The 14,109-nt window shown below is 51.6% G+C and overlaps 1 protein-coding gene across 1 annotated transcript in view; it reads left to right on the forward strand.

The window, feature by feature from the left end:
• Positions 1-1,315: 1,315 nt before the first annotated feature.
• MCF2 (MCF.2 cell line derived transforming sequence) overlaps positions 1,316-14,109 on the forward strand; it is a 59,792-nt gene continuing 46,998 nt past the window's right edge. The window contains exon 1 of the mRNA XM_068411821.1: positions 1,316-1,433. Within this exon, the coding sequence (XP_068267922.1) occupies positions 1,376-1,433 (58 nt within the window). The 5' untranslated portion in view covers positions 1,316-1,375. The remainder of the gene's footprint in view (positions 1,434-14,109) is intronic.

Consider the following 14,109-nt stretch of genomic DNA (forward strand, 5'->3'; position numbering starts at 1 on the left):
ACTCAGTGGTGGTGAGTCCCGGTTAGAGCAGGGCATCTGTGCAGCGGGAGAACAAAAAAAGAGACTTTCAGCACTTGGACGGGCCTCATTTCTGCGTGAGCTGTTGCAGTTTAGGGAAAACAGCATTCCTGCGCTAAGAATACAGCTGGAATGTGGCATGGCTGTCTTTCCGTGCTTGTAGCCTTGCATGTGGCTATTGTATAACCACATTTTACTGCTGTGCACCTGAGCTGGTTTTTTTGGTAAGTAACTGCACGTGAAGTCTCCCCATCACACAAGACATGCTTTATGACCAGACAGAGTATTATCTATACAAACTGTTAAGTTAGTGGGGATCTGCAGTTACAAACAATGAGCACTGACTGAATGGGTAGTTTTCCCTTGAGAAATTCGGTATCAGTGTAAGAAGGGACACGGCCTGCCAAAAGACAGTATTTTTCATACCACCATTGTTAGACCTTGGGTCCTAAATTAATAGCCCTGACTGCTGAAGTGTTGGAAAAAGGCTGCTCTTATAGTAAGGAGCATAATTAAAAGGTGGTTTTGGAAAAACAGGAACATCCACTTCTCTGTGCTGCCTTCCTGAGCAGCTCAGGCTCCTGTGGAGAATGAGCTGGCACCGTTTGAACCTGAGCATCGGGGAAACTGAGGCTGATGGGTCAGGCCGACGCTGTGCTTAGAGCTCCGGCCAGCTTTGGCTATAGCATGGCTTAATGTAGTTCTCATATATTGTTCAAGGGATTTGCTGGAATGCTGCTTGCAGAGGGTGAAAACACTTTTTTGTTTTTTTCTTAGAGAGGGGCTATAGGCACTTAGGTGGGGGGCAGCTCTGGCTGCAGGGCAGTGTGCTGGGGGACACCAGAGAGTAGTGGTAAAGTAAAAAAAAGAAAAAAGGAAAAAAGAGGGGGAAAAGGAAAAAAGGGGGGAAGGGAACAAAGGAAAAAAGAGGGGGAAAAGGAAAAAAAAGAGGAAAAAGAACGAAAAAGGGGAAAAAGGGGGGAAGGGGAAAAAAAGGAAAAAAGAGGGGGGAAAAGGGAAAAAGGGGGGGAAGAGCAAAAAAAGGAAAAAGGCGGGGGGGAGAAAAAAAGGCGGACAAAAGGGAAAAGGCAAGGAGGCCGCGGGCGCTCGGGGCCGGGGCACCGGGCCCGCGGCGCGGGCAGCGGGCGGCCGGCGGGGCGGTGCGGGGGGCGGGCGCGGGGCGGGCGGAGGCGGCTGGGGCGGCCGCCCGCTTCCCCAGCCCCGCCTGGGCGGCCGCGCGGGCCCGGGGCGGCGGCGCGGTGCCGGCGGCGGAGCGGTGCCGCGGGGCATGGCCCTGGCCCCGGCCCCGGCGCCGGCGCCGGCCGGTCCCCCGCCGGGGGGCACCTCGGCGGGGGAGATGGAGCGCTACTACCGCCTGCTGCGGGCCGCCGCGCTGCTGGAGGCCGCCGCCGCCGGTGAGTCCCGGGGTCTGGGGGAGCCCGAGGGGCCGGGCCGGGGGTCGCGGGGGTCGCGGGTGTCCGGGGACCCCCCAGGGCGGGCGGGGTGGCGAAGGGCTCTCCCCGGACGTCCCTCTGCCTCCCCCCCGCCGTGGCAGGAGCGCGGCTCCCGGGCCGGCCCCGCCGTGCGGGCGGAGCGGTGCAGCCCGGCGGGGGGAGCCCACAGGTGCCCGGCTCCGCACCGGCCCCCGGCCGGGTCCGGGAGGCGGCTCCGGGGTCAGGGCGCACCGGCGAGGCGGGCAGAGGTGTCGGTGCTCCGCTCCTCGGCAGCCGCCGGGAGGGTTTGTTGCTCGAGGGTGGTTGAGGACTCTGGGGGTTATTTATTCCCGTGGATGGCATGGTCGGTGCAGAGTGGCCTCGTTTTACGAGGAGAAGCTGTTCACGTTGTGCTACTGACATGTCCTTATTGTTACTGGAATGCATCGCTCAAAAAGCATCTTGAAGAAAGGAGATTGTTTTCGGGGAGCAGAAGGACGTTTGCCAGTGCTAGTCCCCTTCTCACGTTTCCCCATGGCCAAAACTAACGAAGTCTTCCCTGGGAAGTTGCATCTCAGCCTGATGCCTATGACGTGCCCTTTCCCAGTTTCTGAAGTAGAAGAGCGGTCGATGTGTGTAAAGTGTGTGTCTGTCAGACAGCCCCTTTTCCCTCCCTCACTCCTTGCTCTTTAGACATCGCTGAATCCCAGGCTGTGTTGGGGATTGTGCAGAGCTGTAATGGTGTTGCTGTGGTTATATGGCCGCACACCCTTAATGTGAGAAGCAAATGCAGTCTCATCCCTTGCCCTCCGGCTGCGAGCTGCTCTTGTGCTTCAGCTGTGTTTTCTTTGGTGGACAATGATCTGCTCGTAAACTGTGGAGCCCTGAGTTTTTTTGTTATTCTGTCTTCTTGTGGGGAGAACAGGGTTTTTTGCAGCAGAGAGGTCTTTCATAATCCAGGAAAGGTAGTGGCATCTGGGGTGACTTAAGGCTCGCTGGAGGATGCGTACCTTGTCAGGAGGCGAAGGCACTCATCATTCCTTATTTGTTCGCAGCTGGCAGAGCGCTTGGAGCTGTGCCAGGCACCAAAAAGACACACTGACCCAAAAAAACCTTCCAGTCTAATTCCAGTTTCCTTGACCTCTTTGCAAAGCACAGTTTGTGGTGCGGGAGGAATTTATTGGGGATTAAGTCACAGATGAAGACTTTACCAATGTGTCAAGAGATGCTTGTGTACGTGCTCTTCAGGGATGATGTCCACGACAGCATCTTCTGCTCTGCTGTGGGCTGCCCTGCCTGACGGACTCGTGCTGACCCGTTCGTGTGCCCACACCCTGCAAATGAGGTAGGAAAATGTAGGCAGGGGTGATCATGGTCACTTAGCAAAGGATGCTACTCAAACGGATGTGATGAAAAAAAAGTCTGCTCCTCCTTGCGCTGGTGTCGGCGATGAAACACCCACGCTGCCTGAACAGGAGCTGGGTGACACAGGGATGGGGACGCAGATGGTGAATGTTTTCTATCAGCGACGTAACGGAAACCGGGTGAAAGCAGGCAGCGGGTTTCTCGTGAGCATGAGCCCTGCCTTCTAACCAGCTCTTGGCAGATGACCTTTGTATAATGCTCATCTGAAATCAAAATATCTCCACAAAGGCACGCTTGTGTGGTTATAGCTGCAGGACCCGGAGACGTGATTTGGCATCTACATAGATTCTTAAAATGAGATATTGAAAAAGATACAAAGTTGAGTAAGGTTCTCCAAATCATGAGATTAAAAATAAATCAGAAGGTTTGTTCCCTCGTTGCTGATTTCTGAGCATTCAGCCTGATCTGGGACCGTGTTTTAACCATTTCCCTTCATACAACAGTACTGGAAACTTGGTCGTTTCTAGTAGAAGGTGATGTTTCCCCCGCATCTGCCGTACAATGAGATATAAACCTATATAAATCCCAAGCCTTTTACAGCCGTTCTCATCTTTAAAATGCCTTGGGCTCCCTTGGAGAGCTGCGAGAGTGCAGGGCCAGCAGCCTCCGAAAGCTCTGCGCTGCTGTTGGTCCAGACTCCTTCGGGTGGACCACAGAGGAGTAGTAGCCTGGGAGCAGTCAGTAGTACGTGGGATGTGCTTCCTCTCCCTACATCACGTTTGCTACAACTGCAGTTCAATGGTTTATCATTCATTTACCAGGACAAAAGGGAAGTGACAGCAGGGCTGTGTGGGAGGGAAGCAACTGAAGTGTAAAATACAGTGGGGGAAAGAAAGAGCCTTCCCAAGCGCTGTCTTTGCCACCAAACTGGGGGGTGCTTGGGGAGACGGAGCTTCCCCCGTGTGTCTGTGTGGGGAGTTCAGAGCTCAGATACCGCTGCTGGTCGTGCTTGTGGTAGGAGCCTTTTGGTAGAGTCGGTTTTGGCAGGTGGGACTTGCAAGGAAATCCCGGAGCCACAAACCAAGGGAGTGCCCTCAGCCTCATCCTGTGAATGGGCGGCTTTGTGCTGACTGACATGTGTCGCTGTGACGGTGGTCGTTCCGACACGAGTGACGAGCACAGCTCGGGTCCCACACTCCTCCGCTTGCTGTTCTGCCAAAGCCTCCATCATCCATCTGACAGCTTCCCCAACGCAGGAACACTGAAGGCCCTTGCAAAACGGGGGGCAGAGGAACGGGAGCGCGAGGAGCTGTGGTGGAAGTGGCTGGCTGGGGCTGCCTTGTCTTCCGAATCCCTTTTCCTCCCAGGCGATGCTAGACTTGGTTTTCCAGCGGGGCTGAGTCAGGAGCTCCCGGGGCAGGGCTGTTCCCTGGGAACCCGCCTGCACGGTGCAATTATCCATCTGCTGCTCTGTGGGTGTCTGTCCGAGGGCTGGCTGGTGTGAGACAGGCAGCGAGAGCCAGCCACGTCCTCCCTACCCTCCCTTTCTGTGCCACTGACCTTCTCCTGCTGCAGGAAAGCAGTTAGCTGGGTTTGGAGCTCTGCTTTTGCTCAGCAGGGGAGTGCCAGAATTGAGCATTTCCATCTTCAACTTGGGAAAAATAGTTTTTAGTTTCCCCTCACTTTGCCACAGAGTTTCCAGGTGATGCCGTCGTGGGAACCTGGCTGTGCCATTTAGTTTCCTGGCTGTGTGGGCTGTGAAAGCAAATAAATTGTTCCAGTGACTTCAGTGAACTTAATTCCAGGTTCCAAGGCAGGTGTTGGGGCCCAAGGATTTACTGCTGTTACATCACCCAGCGGTTACTTTGTCTGTGCACAGAGCTGGACTGTGGCTTGGAAAAAGCAACGCTCGCACAGTATTAAATGATGATGGGAAAGTTATTGGTGTGTGTATGTTTTTATTTGGCTTTGGAAGTCTTTAGTGCTGAATGGGCTCTGGTTTGGAGGATGATGATGTGGGCTGGGAAGGTGTGTGCCGGGGGCAGATGCTAAATACGCCTTCCCCGGCACAGCTGGCAAATGCGTCCCCGCAAAACACCTGCGGACTTTTTCCTGAGTCTCCTGTTAAGGGAGGAGTGGCAGAAATTGGGAACAGGAGAAAGATAAAGGTACATTGAAACTCCGAAGTATCAGAAATGCAAGAAACTAGATTTTCTCAACTCCCACGCTGAGTTTGAATCCACAGGGGTGGGTGTTGAGAAACTTTTGTTACATTTCTTGCAATAGATGTAAATTCATGTACAGTCAAGCTGGCTTTTATCTTTCCCAGTTTTTGCTTAGTTCAGGGTGATATGAGAAGACAGTTTTTCTGATTGGATGTGAACACACCAGAGCATCCAGTGTTTTGTTCCCTCACGTTAGCAGATTAGCCACGGCAGCAACAGGAGATAACTCATAAGCCTGGCTGCCATTTAGTTTACTTTTGGTTCGCCTTTTCTGAGCAAAACTTCCAGTTTGCCAGCTGTTAAATCTAAATCAGAAGAGATCCCCCCTGCCCCAAACTCTGTGGTCCCCAGCACACAGGGATGCCCTGGACCTTCTCAGCTCCACTGAGCATCCTCCTCCTCACTGGCAGCACGGCTCAGCCCTGGCTCCCGGGAACTTCTGCTCACCCAGCTCCCAAAATTGTATTGGAGGGTGACGTTCTCATGAATGTGGGATCCTTAGCTGGCTGCCCCTTGTCCTCCCGGCAGCAGTGGCCCGTGGTCAGCAGGAATGAGGTTTTGCCAGTTTTGTGTGTCGGTGTGCGACCGCGGCTGAGCTGTGCCGGTGCCCTGAGCTGTGCCAGCGCCGCAGTCGGCGTTTTCCTGCTGGTGGTTGCTGGAGGGACGCCTGGGAGCCGGAGGCTCCTGCCCCGGGGCCTGATCCAGGGTCACTCTGCACATGGACACGCTGCCATCCGATCCCTCTCGGGCCGTGCCGATCGGCTCCTGTCGTAAGGTGATGGTGCAGCTGGTCCCGTGAGGACATTCCTCTGTGGGACGGGCGCGCTGCCTGGATGACGGTCCACAAGCCTGGACTCTGCTGAGTTAACATTTTCTCCCTATTTCTTATCTTTTTTGTTCTCTCACAGCATTTCCTTTTGCATTTTTAGTCTTATCCTCAGTGTATATAAATCTAGAGCTTTTTGAAAAGGTCATTCTAGTTTTTCAGAAGCTTCACTTTTATTTTTTTTTTGCTGTATGGTTTCTTAGCTGAGCACACTCCCAGGTTTGGGTGATGGGGATGCGTGGCGGCGCCGAAGCATTGACTGCAGATAAGCCCCGGAAGGCCCCAGCAGAGAAGCACAGCCACTGGGTCAGGAGCGAGGACCATCTGGTGCCGCATCCCGCCTCCTACGCTGTGCCGGAGCGGGTGCTTGGGGAGAAGGAAAAGAAAGAGCTTGCAAACAGAGTGAGCCTTTCCTTAAAATATCCTCCCCAGTCTGACAAAGGATAATTTAAGCAGTTGTTGAACCTGGCATGGTGACCAACCCATCATGCCTAGTGATGGACTAACCCTCCTGGGGCTTTCCATGGCCTTTCTGAAGACCTGGCTCTTTTTGATGTGTTCCTGCCTGACGTGACTGCCTCAGTTTTCCATCTGTGACATGAGATGATGCTCCTGGTGAAGTTTAAATCATTATTTTTGTGGGGGCATGCTCACATGTGGACAGTTACTGCAGCGATTCGGAAGGAGGGGTCTGCGTTCATGCCCACATGGCTGTGGAGGCTGGTGGCTGCACCAGGGAGATGGTGCCATGGCTGTCCTGTGCAGGGCATGGCTTTGAAGGGGCCAGGTCCCTTTGAAACAGTGGCGTGGTGGCTGCTGCTGTGTGTCTGTCCTGTCTGGCTCCAAAGGAGGTGTTTTGCTGCTGACCTGCCTCGGTAGCAAGCTCTCCAAGGGCCACCCATGCCTGGCTGCCATCATCACCAAGCTGCTGGCAGCTCCTGGCCCCACCACCACCTGTAGCCTGGGGACCAGGGTGTGCTGCCAGCACCTGAACCACCAGCTCCCTCTAAACACACCCTGTCTGTCCCCAGCTCCTCCCGTGTTCCTGGGGAGCAGCTCTTCCCATTGCTCTGCCACCCCTTGTCCCCCATATTGTACTGGTGCTCTTCCCAGGAAATGTCTGAGGTGGCAGCTCAGCCACCCTGTAGAAGCGGTTTTTTCAAGTGCCTCTGCCAAGTTGAGGATTTACCGAGAGATTCGTGTGTGGCAGGTGGAGGTTTGCCATCAGGCTGTTGATAGAGCTGGCCCAGGAGCCTCATCGTCTTTCTCAGGATCAATATATCACGTCTTCCAGAAAAATAAGCATTTAAAAGCCTAATCTAATTGCTAAGCTTTCCCTCCAAATGAAAACCTCGTTTTGACTGGCTGTAGTTACAAAGCAGGTTCCTGCAGGCTGAGCCCAGGGCCGGGGGTGCAGATGCTCCCGTGCAGCCCCCGGCCGCAGCGGGATGCGAGCTGTCCCCGCGGGCAGGGAGGGGTCCAAGGGACTTGCAGCAGTCGGGGGGATGGAAGCTTTCTGCCATAAATATTTCATTGGGTCTTTTGTGTCGCTCGCTGGGCATGGGGAATGGCTGCACCACCTGGAATTACCGACTGTTGAATGTGCCAGGTTTTAGTGCAGCAGCAGAAATTGGTGTTACACTGAGATGGCTAAAGGTGGGTTTGCTCCGTGGGGCTCCTCTGGACGGCAATAGGACCCCATCTTCGCAAGGGTACCCCCGGCGATGTGTCAGGGCAGGGTGCATGAGCAGCCAAAGGTGGGTTTCGTGCGTACTAGGGTGTGTGCAGCTCCGACCCGCTGTCAGAAATGGCTGATGGTTACACACACAGCTTCTGCGACATACCTGAGACCACTTGCAGATGCAGAAAAGAGCCACAGCAGTTTCTGGACTTCGCTTGATCGAGTCTCTAAGTTTCTTTAGCAGCTGAACATCTGGGGTGTGGAGAGAAGGGAATTTGTTTGATGCAGGGTATGCTGGTTTGATGCAGGGTATGCTTTATTGCAGGGTATTGATCACACTGGGAGAAGGTCTAAACCTGTGGCCAGGCTGTTCCCTCTGGTATAAAGGTGTAATTGCAGCATAAGGCTGTTAAACCCCCATGTGCTCTGCAGCTCCGGATGACTTTGGTGGTACTGAGTAGAAATGTGTCTTATTAGCAGGCCCTGCTGTTTTTCTGCCCTATGAATTTTTAGAAGACCCTGGTGTGGGACCTGCAAGCCCCTGTGACCCAGCTTGTAGGGAAAAATGATCCCTTGGGCTCAGGTGCCCAGGGAGGAAACCACCGAGTGCTGGCTGGTGGACTTCATGTCCGATCCCGAGACATTCAGTTCTTTGGTGCATCCAGAAACCATTCCCGTGGGTTGTGGAGACCTTTTTCTGCCCAGCTGTCCAGGTTAGTCCAACACCATCCAACGGTTAGTTCAGCAGGGCTTTTAACACCCGCCCTTTGATCCCAGCTCTCGCACAACTCTTACAGACGTGGACACCTACATCAGCCTGATGGATGGGGCTGCTGGGGTCTTTTCTGCTCTTGTCATCAGACATGCTCGTGGCCCTTTGCTCACGTCGTACCCTGTTGGCACTTGTGCCTGTTCCCGTTTGCAAATGAGGAACTGAAGCCATGGGAGACACGATTTGCTCCCAGCTACCGAAATGTTTAGTCTCGAAGTTGGGAACCAGCCTCAGGACCTTGGCTGTCAGTTCTCTGCTCAGACCAGGTCCTGTAAATAAGCTTTTGGTGAATACAGCAGGCCTCGTTGAGGAGCACAATGGCCTATTCTCTGCTACACGTTCTCTGATGAACGTGCAGTTCAGCACGGTATCTCCATCAGCATCGTGCCGCCTGGCCAGCTGCCAGCCCCTCCTGGCATCCCATGAGCGCAGTGTAAACACCTGCTCTGCCGCTACGCAGCGTCGTATCCTGTCCCTGGGCAGGTACAGAGCAGTACAGAGAGGTGGGAGGGTGGATCCAGTGACATGGAAATTAGGATCCTACTCCTGGTATAAGCTTGTCGGGGAAGCTAGCACTGGGAGACCGTGCAGGTGGGGCATGATCCCCAGGAAGATGCTGGTTGAAGTGGCACATGGGCAGTAACAGCAGCTCCCTACGTGCCTCCATGCTCCTGCCCTGCTCCTTCCCCACAGCCGGGGACAGGCACTTTGTCACTCGGTGCTGTGCTGTTGGACAGGCTTTGTGTAGACCTCATGCAAGTGTGCCGCTCACAGTAGGGCAGTTTGCAGGCAGTATAAAATAGTTTTTTTTCTCAAATAACTCCCTCTGTCTTGCTTTCTGGACACGGTCTGCTGATAAGGAGAATGGTGATGTTTCTTCTTGTGTGCTGGATTGAATCCACAGCAGGGTGAGGCTCAGCCGCTCGCCAGCCAGACGCACACCGGGGCGATGGAGACTCGGGTTTCCTGTGGCAAGCTGTGGCCCTGACCGCTGCTATAGTATGGATTTCTGTTGTTCTTCCTGGAGAAGCTCTTCAGCTTTTGCAGATAATTAAATTTCACAGGGAAACTGTTCCCCTTATCCAGAGTGAGTGCCTCGAGTGATGGGCTGCAGGGTCGTTCCTGTTCAGTGGTTCTTCATGGCTACGAAATGGGGAATAGGAACAGGACTGAGCTAGGGGGACAAATGGCAGGGTGGTGCATTGGTCTTTCTCCTCAGATACAGGACTGTGTTTCTATTCTTTGCCTCAATGAATATTTAATTTTGCAAAGTAGAGCAACTTCAGCTGGAGAAGCTGAAAGGGCCACTCTCTGCATTGCTCAGGGTTCATGGTTGGGGCGCTCTGCTCTAAGGGATTTCTGTTCCCACTCCTCCACAGAGCAGATGAGATGGGGATGGCTTAATTCTCACGCCCAGCCCAGCTTGTGCTACATCAGCTGTTCTGGGAGGCTCACACTGGTGCTGGCCATGGACAGGGGTGCCCGTGGCAACCGGGAGAAACCCTGCTCACTGAAACTCCCCGAGCACCAGACCTTCCTGCAAACATTTTTGGTTTGTGTAGGTCTGTGTTATGGGTGTCAATAGCCTCAAAGGAACTTTTAGGGGCAGGTAAACCTTCCTGTGGTGGGACAACCTAAGACAGACACTGGCTGTTAACCCCGATTAGCCCAGAAAGTCACCGAGGGAAATGGAAATAGGTTACAAATGTGCTGATTTGCAGGCTCCCCTGACACCAAATAAATGCTGCTTCGTTGGGAGTAGATGTCCAAAGCAGATGTAGATGGACAAGCAGCTGAGAAGAAGCAGATCATGGAGAAGCTCAATGTGATCCTTTACTCTTTTCATTTGATTTACTTCAGTTTTGTTTCCTGAACTATGGCAGCATCTCTCACATGAAAATTTGCTGTTCTTCATTCACAACAAAGCCATATCCAAATGGATTTTGTAGTTGCAAGCAATATTTGGTCAGGGTTCTGAAGTGTAAGGCGCTGTTACATCAGCTTGGCAGATGCATTACACAGCTGCTGTCTGCACAGATGCTGTGGGCCTGTGAAGTTTGGAAAAGAGAAGAAAACAATAGTTACCAAAGAGCAAAGCACTTCAGAGTTTAGTTGAGTTTTATGAGAGGAATTTGGACTCAGATTGTAGCTGTCCTCTCTCTGAATGTCACTTCAGACCTCCACGGTATGTGAAAGTCCCACTGTGCTTGAATCGCCTCGAAAGGGAAGATCTCTAACAATAAGCATCGTTCTTACAACTGCAGTTTGTGCAATGGCCTTGAGATACAGTCCTATGGAGAGGACCCAGCAACATGTTCTGGACTGTGTGACCAAATGACAGGGCCAGGACAGATTCAGCGGGGTTCCCTGACGAGCCACGTTAAGTTTTCCTGGAGGGGTAGAGAGCTCTGTATTTCCCTTTTGTCTTTTCCCTGCTTGGCTTCATGCATCCTCTGAAACTCTGTGTCATGGCAACGATCTCCTCCGTAAGGGAGTCTCTGAATGTAATAATTGCAGCAGCATTTTATAAACACACAGTTTAGAGCATATATAAAAAAAAAGTTACTATGCTGTTATGACAGTTTATCATCCAGATGCTGCTTGCTTTTAGTACGACCCTAAAGCCTGAGGTCATACCAACTGTGTGGTGATAGCGTCGTAGTTCTTCAAGTGCTCTGGGATGCTGTAACACCAGGGGTTCAGGCTTGATTTTGTAACAGCACAGCTCTGTTCTGTGGTAGCTGATGATCACAAAGCCTCTTTTTAAGACAAACGAGTGGACTTGCATGAAACCTTGACTTCCTCCGCCTTGTGCCAAGGGAGATGCAGGCTATCTGTCCTGTTCATAGCCAGGGCTGGGCAGTACCCCAGGGTCTTTTCCATACTGCCCTACGAGTGTCCTTCAAACAAGAAATCCCCAGTTTGCTGATGAACATCAACTGAAGCCTTGTTTGAGAGGCGGATCCCTTTGGTGCCCCACTGCCTTTCACTGCGCTTTTTCCAGAGATTAGTATTTGAGGACAGAGGTCATGCTTCTGTACAGGATTTATAGTAATATCCAACTGATGTGCTGCAGGCACAGCGACACGCTTGCGAATTCGATGCCAGCACTTCATTCTCCCTCACATTTGCCCAGGAGGTTGAGTTTGATGGCCAACGCAGAGCGAGCGATGAGTTGGCCAAGGAGCGGCTCTAATGGGACCACAATCAGCCTGTTGTTATGCCTTGGCCTTACCAAAGGGCACCCTTCCTGCTCCTCTGTCGCTTGTCAGATTCTCCTACCCTGTGAGAGATGGGGAGGGTTTGCAAGGGAAATGCTCCTCGAGCCTTCACTGCCTGAAGTAAATAACTCCCACCTGATTTTTCCTCAAATGAGTTGTTTTGGGTGCTCAACTTAGGACTGCTTGGAAGGGCCTGAGTTATGAAGGTGCTGAGTGCCCTCTTACAAAAATGTCATCCCTTGCGAAGCAAGAAACTCAAAGTCATTAAGGTGCTTGGGAATCTGGGTCTCCACCTCTGTGCCAAAGTCAGGGATGAAACCTGCAGTGGAATAAAATGTTGGGGAGCAAGGTCGTCGCTGGAAACCATGACTCCCAAAGTGGGCATTCCCGAGTGTGGTGGGAGCCCCTGTGCTGTGGTGCTTTGCACCTCAAACCCCACAATGCCAGGTCGACCTGCTGGCGTGGCCCTGCTGGTACCTGCTTAGCTGGTGGGCTGAGCGGGACGGGGGTCATCTGCGCCCGCGTTTGCAGAGGGCACGGCACAGCGGGTCCCACTGCGGCCCCCCAGCACAGGTGGGATGAAAACATAAGTTGATTTTTGCAGTTTCCATGATGATCATTGGGAAATCGCAGCTGAGAGAGATGTGAGAGATAAGCACCAGACTCTGGGGTTAAAGCATGCATTTTTGGGGTGCTATTTCTTTTCTCGAAAGCAAAGTTTGAAAACATCTGTGGAAAAATGCTACTTTTTTCCAACTATTGTTGTCTCTGTCTTCGTTTTAAGGCTGCAAGTTGTTAGGTTGTTCTCAGGGAGAAAATGTCTTGTGAAACTGTTTAATTAAGTAATTTTCTTTTTTACCATGCAAAGGTTAACCCCCTTCCCCCAGCCTGTTTTCTGGACAGCTATCAATAAACCAGCATTTCCCCAGAACCAGAAACAAAAGCTGCATTTACTGTAAGCCTGTAACCCTGTTTGCTTTTACTGCCGAGCACTTGGGTCACACGCGGGCATTTTGGCGCAGGGCAGAGCTTTGCCTGGTTCGCCAGCGGCTGCACCGTCGGGGGAGCGGTGGGCAGGGGCAGGCGAGGTGAGCTGGCTTTGGGGACAGGCTTCACCCCGGCTGCAAATGTGGGCAGGCAGCTGAGCAGCCCCACACCTTTCTGAGGCAGATATGTGTGCGCAGCCGCGGGCTTTTGTCTTGTGTTTTCAAAGACTCGCATGTTTAATGTCATCTACTTCGTGTGTTGGAGCTCATTAAGTTATTAAATGTGCTTGTTATCAGTATGAAACTATTGAGCTGGAAAAAAAAATCAATTAATAGTGAAGAAATCTGTTGCCACTTCTTGTCCTCAGCTTAGGTGAAGCAGTTGAATGAGAGCGAAATATTTGAAATATCTTGCAAGACAAACTTCTTTCTTACCAAGACCAGTTCTGGGTCTTGTTAAAATCAAGAATGTTTCTGTAGATGCCAGTGGGACTGAGGCTCAATCCTTAACAAACAAAAATAACATTTTTATCTAGAAGAGGAAAAAACGCGCACAGAAGAGAAGCGAGCAGCCCGTGGCCGGCGGGGATAGCAGGAGGCAGAGTACCCCCCACCTCGGGCACCTCTGGGCTGCTGTGCTGCAGCTCTGCACAGCGATTACAGGCCTGAAATATCCTTAATTAAAGTAGAAGTGACCAGAAAGCTTTTGGAAAAAAAGTGAAATAGAATAAATATTGATTACACTGGAGTGTGCTGAAGTATGCAGCCCGGGTGATTTAAAACAGCCAAAAGATTACTCCCTGGGACCAGCTCTGTAAAATAATCAGTGTTTAAAATTTGATTATCAGAAAGCACAAGGACTTTAATCTGTATAGATGTGCTTGAAAACATTTATTTGCAGGAACAAGGATGTTTAATTTTTAGCTATCATTCCATTTATAGATAATCCAGAAAAATGTCTACCAGCTATAAGCTCCTCTTGTGTTTAGTCAGTCTGGTTTTTGTTTCCTTCTCCCAGGGAAAGGTAAAATTACGTATATTGTTCTGATGTGCTTCGTTGGCACTGAAAGGGTCAGTGTGCTAAATATGGTATTAAAACAGCCTCTCCCATTATTTAATTAAAAAGAAATCTAATAACTGGACATAAGAACAACAGCCTTTCCAGTGTGTGTGGCCCCATGGCAGATGAAAACATGATTTCAGAAGCTTATTTGCTCAGAATTAAAGACTGTAACAGTCTGAAAACCCGACGTTGTTCCCTGTGTGGCAGCCTTGGACGCTGCGGTTCCCAGCAGAAGCCTCAGCCCATCGCATTGCCACGGCCAGGAGGCACTGGGGGAGCCTGCAAAATAGGGAGTACAATTAGTGACTCCAAAATATAAAAATTATCATTGGATATACCCTGTTGAGGGGAGACCACTCAAGCTCAGTTCTCCCTTAGTACGTTTGATAGAATACATTTGCTGCTGACTTACGGCATTTGCTGTTAGAGTCGTTAGAAACATTGGTTTCTGGGAGAACCATATATCCTTTGTTACAAAATTTTATGTATAATTTAGGGAAGCTGCGTTTGGTTCAAGTC

The sequence above is a fragment of the Nyctibius grandis genome, chromosome 13 (assembly GCF_013368605.1).
Source record: "Nyctibius grandis isolate bNycGra1 chromosome 13, bNycGra1.pri, whole genome shotgun sequence".
Taxonomy (NCBI): domain Eukaryota; kingdom Metazoa; phylum Chordata; class Aves; order Nyctibiiformes; family Nyctibiidae; genus Nyctibius; species Nyctibius grandis.